We start from the raw sequence: 18,075 nt of genomic DNA on the forward strand, positions 1-18,075 counted from the left end.
ATCACCACCCCCTACTACAATGAAAAGGGGCTAACATAAAAAACCATGGCATTCCAATGTAACATGTATCATTAAGAATTATAGGAAGTTCCTCCCTTCACAGAGGCAAGAGAGATTTTCAAGTTAACTTGCAAAATGAAGTTTACCAATAACACATTTCTGATATCTAAAGCAGTGTGCAGAATGATCAATTACCTATGACAATATCAAATCAATCTAGGACAGGAGGTGGAATAATCTGCAAGTGGACAGACAAGTGGACATAGAGTGAGAATATAATAGTATAGCATGGCGAGCAAAGCGAGCCATGGGAGGGGACGCTGTACACTTTTTTGGTGTCCATGTCGACTGGTATATGATGAAGTGGAACAGTCGTACACTCAGTATAAAGCCCTGTACACACGGGGGACATATATTGCTCAGCAATATATTGCTCAGTTTCTCCTTTTTATCAGTGACCAGAGATGGTCGCTGATGAAAGGGAACCTTTGCTGGCGGTGCCGCAGAGGTAATCAGCTGGTCGCAGGAGCAAGTTCCTGCGACCAGCGATTATAACGGGGCTGAAAACGAGAGCACGCACCTGGCGATTTATCGCCGGGGCACACTCCCATCACTGGCAATATGCTCACCAGCGATCATATTTCCAGCAATTTCAGCCCTTATCGCCCCTGTGTGTACACAGCTTTAGTAACCAGTTAATTGACAAGAAAGGTGTTTCAGCCCAGGTGATGGCAATCATACATTACCAGGGAAGTCCAGGGACAGAGCATTTTCTCCCTGACGGAGAGGGTCAGGTAGGCAACCCTAGTTTACTATCAATAATACATTTTTATTGGAAAATCCCTTTAAATGGAAAGCCTGGAACTCAAACTGTACACTATTTTTTTGTTTCTTTGAAATTAAAAATACAATTATTTTTACAGCAATTTAGAATGATTTTCCACACATAGATGTAGTGTGCCCGTAATGAGGCTGTTCCAAAACTATGCAGCTGATGATCCGTTTGTCTGCAGCCGATAATTACAATCTGTGCATGGGATCTGCTCGTCATAACATTGCCAAGAACTGACATTTGTCTTATATGTATTAACTCACTGATATCTGGATACAAAAGCCACGCAGTGATTCTCCATGGTCACATATTACAGCAAAGTATGCCCATTGCCTGAAGGTGGCCACACATTTTGAAGTAGATCACATCGCATCTTGTTCAAAACACATGCAATATTCTACAACAGCAACTAGATGCGCTGTGGCAATTTCAATGTCATTGAGGAATTCGACAGGGTCCCAAAACAGGGAACTTATGGCCCGAATCAGAACTGGTCACACTATTAAGACATACCCTCCAACATGACCCATTGCATTCGGTACACCATGCTCTGGGGCAGATTTATTAAGCTTGGAGAAGAGATAAACTGGAGATAAAGCGGAGAAAAGGTAAAAGGAGATAAAGCACCAGCCAATCAACTCCCACCTGTCTTTTTCAAACACAGCTGATTGGCTGGTGCTTTATCTCCTTTTACCTTTTCTCCGCTTTATCTCTTCTCCAAGCTTAATAAATCTGCCCCTCAGTTCCTGCACTTCCCTCTTAATATATGATTGCCATCACCTGTGTTGAACTAGGTAATTGACGAGAATGGTGTTTCTACCCAGGTGACGGCACTCATACATTAAGAGGGAAGTCCAGGAACAGAGCATTGTGTACCGAATGCAACTCCTACCGCCCTGTATTGATAATTGCCTGCAATGTCCTAGGTGTGTTTGGCAATTAGGAGGGAGGGGAGGGGGCAGGGTTGGCAGGGCCGGCCCTCCCTCTTAATCATTGATTTTTTTTTTTATAGTTAATATATAAGGGGCCAGATGCACTAAGCTTCAAAACTAGGCTGTTACATGGCAGGTAGGAGCTGATTGGCTGGCTGTTTATCACTCTCCATTTTATCACTTTTGAAGCTTAGTGCATCTGGCCCAAGGGGTCTTCCTGAATCCCAAGGGTGCTGAGACAAGTCATTGAGGAATTCTAGAAGGTCCCATAACATTAAAAGTAAACTGAATCAATGAAGCATTCATACCTACAGTATGCTTTTGGTTATAGCTATGGTTAAACTTCAGAAGTTTGCAATTTTTCCTGATTATGAACTAATTACACTTTTATTTTAGATTTAGGCATTTAATGGGCCAGAACTAACATCCCCCGCCCTTCTCCGCCGGCTACTGCATTGTACTAATTGCATATGCTCTAACATATGCAATTAGTAAAGCAAAGGACAGCTCTTGTGATAGGAACTGTCCTTTGCGATGCGGCTCCATCCTTGGACTTCCGGGTCTGAGACCTGGTAGTCCCTCTGCGCATGTACAGAGTGACTGCGCCAGCCGCAGGGCATGCTGGGATGGATCCATGATGGAGAGAAGCCCATAGGCTTCTATAGGGTAACGCCAGCAAAAGCTGGCTATTCCCTCTGCAGCGGTGCCCTGACGGAGAGACTTTACTGCATATGAAAGTGCGGTAAATACCCAGAAAATTGGGTTTTACTTTTTACGAATAATCGCTTTAGAGCATCACGCCCTATGTGAGGAAGCAAAGGCTCCAGGTATCCAAGAATATGTGATCTTACTTATAGTGGCCCACTGAGCTCAGTGCTGGATTTCTCACTAGGAACATGAGGCACATGGGGTTGCCACAGGCAGTCCCCCTGCATCAGAGCTTTCTCGTGAACCTATAAGCAAAAACTTTGCATACAGTATATGTTCCTCTCATGGTCTTCTTTCTTGAAAGTATTCTTTGTGTTTATGGCCCTTATTCAGATCTGATCGCAGTAGAAATTTGTTCTCAAAATGGGCAAAACCATGTGCACTGCAGGGGGGCAGATGTAACATGTGCAGAGAGAATTAGATTTGGGTGAGTTATTTTGCTTCTGTGCAGAGAGAATACTGACTGCTTTATTTTTACACTGCAATATAGATATCACTTTGAAGTAAAACCCCACCCAAATCTAATTCTCTCTGCACAAGTAACCTTTGCCCCACCTACAGTGCACATGATTTTGTCCTTCGTAAGCTGTGTACACAGGGGGGCGATATATTGCTGAGCAATATATTGCTCTGTGTCTCCTTTTCATCAGCGACCAGAGATAGTTGCTGATGAAAGGGAACCTCTGCCCGGGGAGCCGCAGAGGGAATCAGCTGGTTGCAGGAGCAGCGATCATAAGGGGGCTAAAAACGGGAGCGCGCACCCGGCAATTTATCACCGGTGCACGCTCCAATCGCTGGCAATATGGTCGCTCAGCGACCATATTGCCAGCGATCATAGCACGTGTGTACGCACCTTAAGAAGGAATTTGTCAGAAGGAGTGAACCAAAATAACCCCCTATGTATCAGTTTTCAAAAATTCAAGAAATCATTTTCTGATTTGACATCTGTTGGAAACTGGCAGCATGTCGTAGGTACTGATTAAATATTTCATCAGGAACTCTCATTGCTTATGAAGCCGACATTGCATTACAAACTGAAAAATGTATTGTTTCAGAAATTCAAGTCTCATTTAAATAATAAGACAAGATGATAAATATGAACTGACTCATTTGCTGATCTAGGCCTAGAAGTTTTGCAGAAACAGCTACTAATGTGTTATGAGACAACTTTTTATTAGCTCTTTGCCAGAACAATCTGCTTGACACTGGTATCTAATTTATAAGATTATAGTTTTATTTATTATTTTAATCTCTTTAAAGACTTACCTGCTGCGCCCTATAACTCCAACTGCTTTGGTTTCTAGCAGTCATTTTTCATCCTTGGTTAAGCAGTGAATACCTGATATTCCATATTATCTAAGCAACTGTGTAATACTATACAGTTAATATACTAATGCAGAAGGATGGCTCTGTAGGAAAAGGGAATCTAGTGCTACAACCAATCATAATCTATCCTCTATAGGAAAAGGACGACCCCTTCCAGCACCTGAGATATGAGAGCTGTGTCCCACGATGCAACATCGGATCACCATCACAAACATTTTTCTTACTCATACCATACTTGCCTACCCTCTAGGAATGGCCGGGAGGCTCTCAAAAATTGGGTCCGCCTCCCAGCCCTCCAGAAAGGTTGGTAAGTCCCTCACATGCTGCCAGTCTCAAGCATCACCTACTCCATGATGGTACATGGGGACAAAATGACCCGATTCGCTCCATCGTAGCCCTGCCACCACTGTGCAATGCCTGTAATACCGTCATTGCATTGTGGGAGGCATGGCCATGATGACATGATCACACTGGCCACACCCCAATATAATACTTTCCCCGTGAACCCCAACCCCCACCCTAGCAGTAGGCAAGTATGACTTGCCATTGGAACTCTACCAAGGCCAAAAAATCAAGCACACAGAGCGTGGCCTCAACACTCCTATAAAATATGGATGGCCCCACCATGCTGTGGCTAAGCCATAAGAAGGATCCTGCACATGCACAGTTCCCCCACCCTCGTGTTAGTATCTAAACCAGTCATGTACAAACTATGGCCCTCCAGCTGTTGTAAAACTACAAGTCCCATCATGCCTTGCCAAAGTTTTGCTATTAGGGAATGCTCAAACTATAGCAAGGCATGCTGGGATGTGTAGTTTCACAACAGCTGGAGGGCCACAGTTTGGACATGCCTGATCTAAACCATCAGGTTTACATACTAATCAGTATCAGGTGCAAAGTTCCTAGGGACTTGGTAAACTGCTAGCTTCGATCAGATGACCCACATAGTTTGTTAGGTTGAAAAAGCCCATCAAGTTCAACCTATTTATAATATGGTACTATAGTATCTCCAACATACCCTGAGCCCTTGGCCCGGGCCCCCAGCGGCACCCCCCCCTCTCCTACCATTGCTATTACTTACCAGCGGCAGGCGGCAGCGCAGCATCTTCTCACTCCAGGGCTCGGATCATCACTCTGAATCCTAGGCTCGGTGCTCTGCAGGCTGCACTGTGTATTGTGCGTGCCTGGCTGCCAGCGCCAGGGGAATGCATTGTGCGGGTGCGAGGGGGTGGTGCCGTGCCACTGTGGGCAGTGGCCCGGGCCCCTCCAGAGGCCAGGGCCCAGGACAGCTGTACCCCTGGCACCCCCCTGTCGGCGGCCCTGTTCTTACATTACAGATGTTAGCTCTTATACACAAATCCTCCATTTTATGGAGAAGCCTCTTATGTGACACTGTATCAGATGCCTTAGCAAAATCCAAATAAACCACCTCTACTGCATTACAGTGTTCCGAATATACACTTAAGGTCCATACACACTGGGCGACTATGCCCAGCGTGTATGGACAGCGATGATGACAATCATCGCTGCAGGGAAAGCCGCTCAATACATACACACTGAGCGGCTTTCCCCCTGCCCGGCGCCGACGGAGGGGGGAGCACGGCATTACATAGCGGAGCACTATGCAAAGCCTTCCTGAAAGCTGCTCATCTGCTGGTATAACCAGCAGATGAATGGCTTTCCCGGCGATGTTGCGGGAGTGTGCAGCAGCGCTCACCGCTCATCGCCGGGCCATACACACTGGGTGGCGATGAGCTGAAAGCCGCTCAAACCTCCTGTTTTGAGCGACTTTCAGCTCAAAGTCACCCAGTGTGTATGGGCCTTAACTTCCTCATAGAAGCTAATTATTTAGTTTGACTTGGCCTATCCCTCACAAAACCATGTTGGTTCCCAGTAATAGAGACCCAAAAAGAACAAGATGATATTTGAGCGCTGATTGGATAATATATAACATAGCAGCTGTTACCTAAGGGGGATTACCAAAACCCCTTAATGGAGACGTGGCAAGAAAATATGTGTTAAATATAAATTTTTTATTTTTCAAAAGTAATAGTCTTGTTTCTCAGAAAATGTTCCTAAATGTAATCCCTTACTATACACTCCAATAACTTCCCGACTATAGACAGAAGACTTACAGTGTGATTTATTTCCCTTTTTAAATATTGGGACTACTTCTGCTATACAAAATGCCAGCTATTTCCATGCCTACCTTATTTAGATACAGCAGCTCATCTTTCAATTTTTATTCATGTATTCATCTGAGATTCAGCTAAATAAGCTACATTGCTTATTTCCCAACCGGAGTCTATTAAGTATTTGCTGTAGGTACTGTAATGGGTGCCAACTATTACAGTTAATATGGGCAGTCTCAGGACAGAGATAATACACTCCACCTCCTCCCTCCCCATAGCGGTTCTTTGCTTGCCTCCAGGGCACGCTGCCCACCATCTATCCAGCTTCAGTCTCTGCAGTGGGTGGGTAATTACTATCGGATGACCCCTGCTTTTGGACCAGCCCTGCGCCATTCTCATCTCCTCCTTCATATGTTCTTCACCTCTTCACCTCCCACCTTTTGGTCTTCTCCCAGAGCACCCCCTAACCTCCCCACATTTCCAGCTAGGTTCAGCTGAAAATGTACCCTGTAAAGTCTTCACTGGGATCCATAGGCACCTTGTGTGGCTGCATAGGCACTCACTGCTTATGTTATGCTCTATTCGCCTGGCAGGGATTGCCCTATGGGCACTTTAGAACATTAGTGTGATAGAACATGGCCTTTTTATTTTATGTGTCTAAGTAAGATTTCCATACAGAGATGCATAAAACTGGGCAAGCAGTACCAATAAGCAACATGCAAAAGAATATACAATTAGTGAAAGCTGGATGAATGACAACAGAAACATGTACTGTAAATGAATCCTAACTAGAAACATATGTAATTTACTTATATAGATAAGCATGCCAAGTCTTACCTGTAATGTTTGTGCACGTACTGACAGTCACAAGGAGCGAGATTCCAAGTGCTATAAGCCTTAATTTGGAGACAAAATAGATATGTATTATTTTTAAAAAATATTCTCTTTTTTTGGATTACACACCTGTAAAACAACAAAATAGAAACATATAATTTAAGAGGGATGCTTTGATTAGTGTGCATGTAATAGGAGGACTGCAGACAAAAAGAAACCATCTACAAAAATAGTCTACAGTTAAACCTGTGGTTCGTAATCTGTTTTCCTAGACACCCTGAGGTGCATGGAGACAGTTGCAGGGGTGCCCTGGGTTGCTGAAACAATTATTTATGATCAATGTAATAGGTAAAACCAGTGCAGGTACTGTAGCTGCCAATCATAAAATATGTGGACAGTTAGAACCACAACTACAGTATGTCCACCACCACATTACTGAACCTAGCGGTGACAAGTAAGCACAACTTCATTTAATATATATAGATTTTTTTTTTTCATTTATCAGTAAGAAACTTTTGGACTACAGCTGCCTTAACTATTGATAGGGTGCAGTGATACAAGAAAGTTTGCCACAAAAGTTATATATTACAATGTTTCATTTGTTACATTTGTAATAAAGAAATATTATTCCCCAGTACAGAAAGGGTAATAAAGGCCCTTATTCTGATCGGTGCGGAAAAATTCCCGCATGCGGACGGACCGCCGATGTTGATCGTCTGCGCATGTGCAGAGGTCACTCTGCGCATGTGCAGGCGATTTCGCTGCACGGATTCTTTATACGCCGCACAGGGGGCGTAGAGGGGCGTGAGGGGCTACTTAGCCTCATTACCCTATGCATACGCCCCCCGTTTCATGGGCGTTCCCATGCAAACGCGGGGCGTATGCATGGTAATGAGGCCGTGACGCGTGGGTACGGGGCGGGCATCTGACATCGCCGGATGTCAGCTGCCCGCCCCCATACATGATTTCACACGGACAAGTGTCCGTGTGGTCTTGTGTTGCGGGACCTGGTGGAGCGTGCGGCCCTGCATTCGATGTTCGGCGACCATCGAATGCAGGGGCTGCTCCCAAGACGGAGGAGGCGTATCCCCGTACAATTTCATGCGGATCGCCACATATCCGCATACGGACGGCAGGTGGCGATCCGTATGGAAGGCGGGGATTCGCCTGCACGGTTGCGGCCGCATATTCTGATCGGGCCGCACCGATCAGAATAAGGGCCAAAGTGACAGCATGTTCTGCAGTCTGTGAACACTGCTTTCTTGGGATTCCGACAGCCATTAGTCTGACGTCGGAATCCTGACTGCTGGGACTCAGACAGTCGAGAGAGTGCAAGAAGCTCCTTGCAAGCTCGCCTTGCTCGCCACCTATTCTATTCTCCCTCTATGGGGGTCGTGGACCCCCACAAGGGAGAATAGCCCATGTCAATCAGGGTTTAAACAGTCAGGATTTCCACATTGGTGTAATGACCACCCAGCACCCCTTTCTAGACCATATGTCGTCCTACATTCAGTAGGGAGACATTTTTCTAAAGGTATCTTGCTGAATGGATGATGATGCTTGCCTGCAAGGACACTAAACTGTTAAGAAGTAAAGGTATGTCATGTCATTTTTCTGTGTGTGTCAGGGTATTCAAAGAAGAGCAGGAAATGAATTACTTATCATTGGGGTAACTTCTGATGCTTAGTATAATGTTATAATGTACCCAGGAGGAAGCAGTGGAAGCAAATTGTCCCCTGACATAAATATTGGCTTTTTTGTCCAAAAAAACAAACATTTTGGACATTTTCTTGTCCAAACAATTAAATTGAGGTGGGGCCTAGCAGTTTTAAATGGAGGAGTTTTATGTTAAGTTTGAGCACTCTCGTGGGTAAATTTTCTAAGATGGGAGTTTTGTTGAAGCTGGGATGTTCAGACGGAATCCCGCACTGCAGCCCCACTTCTTAGTTATTTAGCACCTTCTAGAGTCTAGACTGTAATAGAAAGATTTTTGATTGGTTGCTATCAATCCTCAATAGAACTCCTATCTTAGTAAATTTGCCCCTAAATGTGGGGAAAATTAGGTTTATGATTACTAAGGCTTCTAGCTGCTCTGGTTCCCAACAAGCAGCTGCTGTTCTAGGCGGAGGTGTATCAAACTTTGGAGAAAGATAAAGAAGTACAAACCACCCAGCTACTGTCATTTTTCTGACACAGATGGCAGATAAAAGCTGATTGGCCAGTATTTTATCTCTCTCCATACTATCTCTCTCCAAGGTTTGATACATACCCTCACTAGTGACAATGGAATTGGCTCCTGATTTTGCCATGTAAGTGATTGCCGCTCTAAAAACATTGGGAAACTCTCCCAAAATCTCTCACTTTCTGATTTTCACACCCTATTCCATTTGGCCCCAACTCTATAATATGGCAGTTAGGAGATGATTGGCTGGAACCAGAGGCATACCTAGATATTCATAGGGATTCAGTATGAAATCCCAGCGGTCGGGATCCCGGCGTTCAAAATCCCGACGCCGGAATCCCGACCGCCGAAATCCAGACAAGGGGGGGACGTGGATCGCCCCCCCCCCCCCCCCTTGCGGGCCCGGTGCCTCGCTGCGCTCGCCACACTAATTTGTTCTCCCTCCGGGGGTGTCATGGACACCCCCGGAAGGAGAAAGTGTTGGGATTTCGGCGGTCGGGATTCCGGCGTCGGGATTCTGAACGCCGGGATCCCGACCAGCGGGATTTTAACTGCATCCCATTCGTAGGCCCCATAGCAAAAGTTTGTAAGGGCCCCTTATTTAGCAACTAATGGTGATAAATGTATGTAAAACATATTACTTAGATAGCAAAGATGGGCCCCCTTCACCTCTGGGCCCCATAGCAGCTGCTCCCTTTGCACCTATGGTAGTTATGCCCTTGGCTGGGACTTTATCTCCACTCCCTCCTTCGGTACTGCACACCTTCTTTAATCTGCACATCATGTCAGACAGGGAGTATGATGCTAGGCTGTGAAAAATGAGTGGGTGAAATCATAAAGCCATATTCCAGTCAAAATTAGAAGTGGTAATAAAATGGCCTGAAAAATTACAAATAAAATGTGATGCTGAGGCCATGTCCCATTGCCTTTGACTTATTTAGCTTCAGACCACCACTAAGGGGTGTATTTAATCTCATTTTTTAGTACATTTTTGCCCATGCTATTTCTCTTTCTTGGAGGCGAATTGGCATGGGTGAAAACAGGTTAAAACAGCCGCAAATTTCGCAAAACCACGTGATTTCTCTGCAATTTCGCCGATACACGCAGTTTACCCCAGTGCTGGATTTTTATCCCAGGAAAAAAATCAGTACTGGGATTGAATTCGCCCCCCAAAAAATGGGTGAAAAGTTACAGTTTTTCGGCTGCCAAAAATTTTGTCCGGGAATGGATACAGGGCTAAAGCTGGGTACACGCTAGACGATTTGCTCCACAGCAATATCGTTAACGATTCCTGATGAACTTTCAGGTAAATTATATAGTGCATACACACTGAACGATATCGTTAGAAATACTGTTCAGTGACATCATTATATTCACGCTCCGTAAGTGCAGTCATTGACGATATAGTCAAATTGAGCTGCATGTACAAACGAACGGGGCCTCCGGGGCATCGTTAATGATTAGCATACGCACTAGGGGCCAAATATACTAAGCTTGAAAGTGATAAAATGGAGAGTGTTAAACCACCAGCCAATCAGCTCCTGCCTTACATGTCACAGGCTGTTTTTGAAAAAGTAGGACCTGATTGGTTGGTGGTTTATCACTCACCATTTTATAATTTTTCATGCCCTAAGTGATAGTACAAAAATTTATCTCAGAAAGGCCTCCAAAATGATCAATAGTGTTTAAAGTTTTGTTAGTGTATTTGGTCATTTTCTCCTTTGTGTTGTTATTTCCAATCATGCTTATGTATCTGTTTTGCCCTTTTGTTTCTCTTTTTTCCCCTCTTTCTCACTATGGTGTGTTTCTGTACTGTATTTATGAGTGGAAAGAACAGAAATGCACATAATAGCTGTATTTTCCCTCCAGTCATACCATGTGGTTTGAGCTAAATCTCCTGAGAGCAATGTAGGGCTATTGAAGATACTCCATTGCACAGTGGATTGAGGTTTTACAGTACCTTCCAAACTTCAGAAAAATAAATCTTTTGCCAATGTGGATTATTCAGACTTGATCACACAGCTGCAAGTTCACAGGTTGGGTGATTACCAATAGACTGTGTATGCGTACGGATTGTTGTATGTATGCGAAAGGCCATCCTGCAACAAAATCCAGTTACTTTTTTAATTGCTGGCTGTACGCTAATAAATTGACAGAAAGCCGAGTAAGTCCTGGGCTACACACAGACTGCACATCCTGGAAAAAATCATTTGATGGTCAGCCGCATGCATATGGTTTTGCAGCTAGTTGTCGATCCAGTCAATTTTCATAAGCCGTGCTAAGCAATTCAGGTTTTCACAGTGTGGGATCTCACTCCGAGCAGCGATTACCTGATCACAGGGCAATTGCATGATCAGAGGGCTCTGTGATTTAGAAGCCATGCGATCAGAACTGAATAACCCCCAATGTGTGGTGATTTCCAAGTTAGTATTTATCCGTAATCGTCTTCTTATCCTTCCTCAGATGATCATCCTGGTGAACCTTAAAGAACTTATTACATAAATACCCTACTCTAATCTCTATCAATGTCATTTTAAATAAAGGGTTTTAATGAAAGGCAGACACGTTAATAATTGTGTTTATTCTCTTTAATCTTCAGCTTGTTAATGGTTCCCAAATCTTCTTGAACCACGGCACCCCAAAGTATCAGCCTTTTTTCCTAAAAGGCTTTTATTGATAAAATTGGAAAACATCTTAAATTAATTAAATTGTGCCTACAAGTCTTCCTTAGAGTCAATGATGTGGTATACAGTATGTTTTATGATTCGCAGCAACTGGCACTGGTTTTTCCTATAATCTTGACATAAATGCTTTGATTTGGTCTTGGACCACCAACCCAAGACACCACTGACACCCAGAGCCGGCCCTAGCCTAAATGATGCCCTAGGCAAGATTTTGGCTGGTGCCCCCTAGCACCGCCACTAGTTCTGCCTCTGACCCTGCTCCCCTTTCCCAGCAACATCCACCCTCATCATAGCAGTCATCATTTTGGTGCTCCTACCCGCAATATTTTAAATAGAAACAGTGCACACATTCGGTGCTCAGCCCAAACAGGGGTGTGTTCTTGCTGGGAAGGGGCATGGCCACACAATAGTACCCCCAATTCAAATTATGCCACACAGTAGTGCAACTTTATTCACATTATATCTTGCGATGGTGTCCCTTATTCTAGTTACATCACACAGTAGTACCACTTTACCTTATAGACATTACTCCTCACATTATTCACATTACACCCTTAGAAAAAAATCCTGATTAAATAATGTATTTTAAGCACCTCCATGGCCACACTGCAACCCAGCACAAAGCAGTGTGTGCTGGGCAGAGGAGAAGAGCTGCAGCTGCTGCTGTCACTTAAGGGGAGGGAGCCCAGGGCCCCCACTGGGCCCTTCCATCAGACTTTGGCCTGGGTAATTTGTACCCCCTACCCCTTTCTCTTGGTACCCTGATAATACCACACAGTAATGCCCCTTACACATGACACACATTATTAATGTCCTTATAACCATAATGCCCCTTACACATTATGCCAACCTTTATTAATGCCCTTCATACACATAATGACACACATAATGCCCATTACACATATGTTGCACATTATTAATGCACTTATACACATGACACACATAATGCCTGTTACACATATGTCGCACATTATTAATGCATTTATACATGACACACATAATGTCCCTTACACATATGCTGAACACTATTGCACAAGCAACCCACCAGCAGATAGCACTCGCACAGAAACTAACACTGTGAACTCTGCCTCTGCTTGGATACAGATGTTTCCTCATACATCTTGACTCAATAAGCCATGCAGCTCCTGGCCAGTTCTGCTAACGTTGGGTGCCTTTTTTTGCTGAAAATTCGTCTTATTTGCATTGTTATGTGACCAGCACACACAAGGAGCTTCCAATGATTAAAATGATATGTGGCATGCCTATATTCTGTGTGCGACTGTGGCTGTACCTGCATACGGAATACTATGTTACAGTGATTTCCATGAATACACTATTTCATATGCAGATAGAGCCTCAGTCACACACAGAATATAGGCATGCTGCATATCATTTTAATCAGCAGAAGCTGCTGATGCCCCTAGGCATTCCAAATGTCCTAGGCAATTGCCTAGTTTGCCTATGCCTAAGGCCGGCTCTGCTGACACCAAGGAGACTTGTGGCACCCCAGGAGGCCAAGCACACAACAGTTTGGGAACCACTGGCTTAAGTGGCACTGCAAACACAAAGGAAAATATTGGGGTGCGGGGGGCAGGGGGGGGGGGTTTAATGTACCAGTGTAAGAATCAGAAAATAAGACATTTTGTGAGAGTTCTCCCCCTTTTTCTTAACGTGGCAATCATTCACATAACCTGGTTTTGCAGTAGAAATGATTGCCACTTTAAAAAAGAACTCCTACCAAAATCTCTCACTCATGGTGGAATATAAATAGGGGGACTATTATATTCTACCACGGTGTGAACATCATCAACATCAAAGATCAGAATAAGTAAACTATTAAACAGCAAACTAGAAAGTTTGGCAAATGAGATTTGCTTAAAGAGGAGACATTAAACGAAGCCCAGCCATAAGGTAAACCCCACCCCCAGAGTGAAAACCTGCCCCTGCGTGCAGAAAGAGGGAAATCCATTTGTAATTACTCAGTGCTGCGATGGCCGTGGGGAGATGGGAGTCGCTGCTGACACCAGCGGCCCTCCGTCCCAATGTCTGGGTGCCGTCTGCATTTTCCAGAGCACTCCCAGGTTGCCGCCCACAAAAGGCCACCATCAGTCAATCATCTTGTGAACGGCTAGCCATCACTGGTTTTGTTGACAGGGGGACCCCTGCGTAATGTCGTAATGCATGCACATTCAATAATTCGATAATCGTCAGGGCTGCGAATTTGCCAGCCTGAGAATGGGTCTGAATCAGGCCCAGAGTGTCGAAAACAAGAGGGCCTATTTACAGTAGATCACATATACAATGCGATATAGGCGGGATCTACCCCAGCAATATGCAGATTTATCTTCCTTCACGCAGGGGCTCCGAAAATGGGTGTTTTCAGGGAATTAGCCACAAATATTAAATGGCCCCAAAACATACTTGCCTACTTCTGAAAAGTAGTTTCAGGGAGATTACGGTTGGTAGCAGAATTTTGCACAGCGCCCCATTGAGAGGGCGTGTCATGCTCCACCCAAAGGGCGTGTCTAGTTCCATATATGGAGAAATTGTGGAAAAAGATTGTGAACTTGGCACCTAGAAGTGTGGGTGTGTAATTTAAAATGACTTATATCCAAATGTAGATGAGCCCCAGAGCAGTTAGTAAGAGCTACTATACTTGGTAAAGTGCTGGGAAATGGTGCTGATGATTCAATGTAAGTGTATCTGTCTCTCATTCCTCTTTTCCCCAAAAATGTAACAGTGTAATGTGGGCTAGGTGAAATGAGGGAGATTGCTAGACTAATGAGGGAGAGAGGGAGATTGCTGCTAATTCAGGGAGTATCCTGCAGAATGCAGGAGGGTAGGCAATTATGCCCCAAAATCTTCTTACAACTTGTGTTAAGTAGAGCATGACTGTGTTCCACATCTATGTAACATTAACCAAAATGTGCCTGTGCATTCAAGAGCATGATATAAACGTACAAAAAGAAATATGTGTGAATATCAATACAGTAAAGATGAGAAAGAATGGTGAAGCAGGAGAATAGTGCACTATCAACACTGTATGTGTGTGGAAAGGAACAGGAGCAGCAGTGAGCAAACTGCACTGCATACAGTATTTGTGTTCTAGGTGCACACAGTCTCTGAAGCTAGGAACAAGGCAGCACGTGTCTGTGCTTAGTGCTGAGAGAGTAGGAGGAGGTGGGCAGGATGGAATTACAAAATCAGTAATGTATAGTTACTAATTGGCTCAGCATAAAATGCTGACATTAGTGTATCATGTGACTCTTTATTCCCTTACAAATAAACCAGGCAGGTTTATATCAAAACGGAGCTGAGAGAAAGGCAGAGTGTTTAGAAATTATTTTAATTGATTCCCTTTGTAAAGACCTGCACAGTTAATTGGCTGCAGGACAAAGAATATTACATATCGCCCACATATACAGTGTATGATGTACTAGATTAAGCAAGGGCTGCCTAAACCAGAGCTTACTTAAGAGGCTTACATTTTTTGGGTTTGCAGGAAGGAGTTAATGACTGCTAGTTGTTTAAAGTTGGTTTCAGTTTTGTGGTTAGCCTATGGGTGAGCTTAGGGGTGTGAGCTTAGGAGAGGGGTATATAGGCAGGTCCTTACAGGAAGTACTTCCTCTAGCAGAAGTTCTTTCAGTGTGCAGTCAGCCTTTTTGGAGTGTCTGTATACCCTTTTACCACCTCTTTGATCCCTCCCCCCGCGCAGCTCCGCTCCCCCCCCCATGCCGTTTCCTTGAAGGCTACCTTCCCCTTGAGTTCACCAGCTCCGGTCAGCCCCCCCCGGCCCCCTCCCTCCCAGTTCCTGGCAGCACCACCCCCCGGCCCCCCTTTTCCTCCAGCCCACCTCAGCCCGCCTCCGGGTTAGCTCTGGCTCCTCCGCCTCCTTCTCCCTTCCTGGGTCCAGCTGTGCCCCCACCCCAACGATCCCGGGTGCCCACCTCAGCTCCCCCGGCTGCACATGGCGGGCACCAGTCGCCGCATGCAGCCTATGCGTCACCGCCAGCGCCACCGGCTCCCACCTATGATGCGCTACGCGTCACATTTGCCCACCCACCAAACCACACCCGTTCCGGAAGCTCCGGACTGGGCAGGGCTTCCCTGCCCTCCCCGGCCTGCTCATCCCCTCCTCCTGGACAAGCAGCACTAGGTTCAGGGGGCGCTGGGGACGCCGCCGCCAATGGTGGGTCCACGCGCCTGGGTGCATGGTCACCCGCGGCCATGTCCGGGCTCCAGCACCATTTAACACCCCGCCCACATATCTGATAGGAGGTCATGACCAGCCCTCACACAGGGCAGGGCCCGTTTCCCCGGGGCTGCCCCACGGCAACCCCCTCCACAGCTAGCCACTCCTCAGCAGGCCCCATCTGGGGCTGAGACCTGGAGTCTCCCCCCAGCTGTCCCCCATGCAAGCCCAGCCCCTCCCCCGCCGGCTGTACAGGTGACCGCCTTAGTCAGGTCGCCTGTGTAGCGTCCCGCCATGGATGCCGCCGGTTGGGGGCAGGGCGCACTGTGTGCCGATTATCCATTCCCCGCTCCACCGGGGCCCCCTGGGTACGGTGACCTGGGGCTTCATGCTGCAGGGCCTCAGGTCTCCGCCCCACTAGGCTGGGGCGGCGGGGTGGGTGATCGTTACAGTTGGGAGGTATGATAATGTGTAGTATTAGAATATAAAATACAATTTGGTGCAAGGGAAATTTGGAATACGCTCTGTCAAAATCTTGCACTTGTTCCTGTGACACTGTGTGTTTGTGTGTGATCTAAACTGGGGAAATGTGTCAACGGATTTCCTCACAAAGAATCCTTCACAAATTGCCTGCTGAGACCAGGATAAAGCACACTGCTTCTGGCTCAGAAATATGTGGCTTGGCTGTTTGTTATTGAGTCTGGAGCGCAGACAAAGAGTAATTAGTTAGAAGCCACAGACTGAAAGCAGGCATAAAGCCTAAACTATCATACACAACACAAAGTGCCAGGAGATAGGGAGGACGTGTTCATACAGTGGGAGGCAGTCACTGACATACTGTATTATATGGCTACGTAAAAGTGACCAGGAGGGAAGGAGTGAGCTGTGATACATAAGGAGGGAGAGAACAGGCACACATAGAAAATGTACTATAAAATGTGAGAGATTACAAGTGAAATGTAAGTAAATTTCAAAAGTATAAAAAAAGGTGGGTTTATATAACTACACATACTGAAATGTATAGAGCAGGACAAATAAAGATGGATAATTAAAGGATAAACTCACAATGGGCATAAAAATATTACTAGGGTAATGAGCTAGGGTACTTGTTTCCTAGCACGGCGCCCGTCGCAGGTGATCGCATACCTTAACTTAAGGTATGCGATGTACGCGACCGACACGATTTCTGGGCTATTTTTAGCCTTTTTCCCGACAATTTAAAAATCGAGTCCATCGCATGCCTTAAGTTAAGGCATGCAATGCGACCGATGCGATGGACGCGATTTTACATAGGGAACAATGTTAAAAGGGCCAATGGACCCGATTTTTCATTGTACAGCCACCCTTATGGATATTTGACATGACAAATGCCTCCCCCATTGTTAAATACCACCCCACGATGAACGCCAACCCGAAGCGTGGCGAGCACAGCGAGCCCGCGTGGGGCGGCGGTACGCGTCCTCCGACCTTTTCATACCCCCACTATCCACGTCGGCGTGGAGTTGACTTTATATAGTGTGGCGAGCGCAGCGAGCCACCGAGCCCGAAGCGTGGCGAGCGGACGCGTAATACCTGTGAAGTAATGCGCGTCCCCTTGCGGGGCTCGCTGCGCTCGCCACACTTCGACCCTATGCTTAAAACATGTACAAAATGATAACCAATATAAATAGACCACTAAATGCTTTCAGACAATTGAACACAGTGTACGGTCTACCCACAGTGTCACAATATGACCACATAATGACTGAATGGTTATTCAGACATCCTTTAAATGTACTACAATCATTTCATTTACATTATTGTATTACATTATCAAAAATGACCCCTGCGATGAAAGTATTTATGTGGGCCTATTTATAAATGATCCCTGCCACTTAAGCCAACAAAAACAAATGTTTTTGCAAAATTAGAGGAATATATTTATCATTGCTCTTTAAAAGCATCTTCATTTAGGAGTGATTGAATATGTCTATAGTGCTCAGTATCAAATCAACCGCAATAGCTGTTGCATAGTTCTTAATGGAAACAGCACCCTGCTCCCCACCTCCTGCCCAAGCAGTGAATAGGATTAAACAAGATCAGACCTGATTACAGAACAAATTTGTTCTCAAAATGGACAAAACCATGCTGCACTGCAGGAGGGGCTGATGGAACGTGCATCAATCCCGATGCGCTCGAATAGCACTGCAAGCCATAAGACATGCATGCAATTTGGCTATATGGTACGGCAGTACAGATGGTGTAATGGTCAGC

At 45.4% G+C, this 18,075-nt stretch overlaps 1 protein-coding gene across 3 annotated transcripts in view; it reads right to left on the bottom strand.

Annotated features, from left to right (window-relative positions):
- NCAN (neurocan) overlaps positions 1–18,075 on the bottom strand; it is a 194,736-nt gene that overhangs the window by 133,111 nt on the left and 43,550 nt on the right. For all 3 annotated transcript variants that reach the window (XM_083180322.1, XM_083180306.1, XM_083180315.1), the window contains exon 2: positions 6,768–6,826. In XM_083180322.1, the coding sequence (XP_083036448.1) occupies positions 6,768–6,826 (59 nt within the window). The remainder of the gene's footprint in view (positions 1–6,767; positions 6,827–18,075) is intronic.

This window comes from Crinia signifera, chromosome 1, assembly GCF_055691185.1.
Source record: "Crinia signifera chromosome 1, ASM5569118v1, whole genome shotgun sequence".
NCBI lineage: Eukaryota > Metazoa > Chordata > Amphibia > Anura > Myobatrachidae > Crinia > Crinia signifera.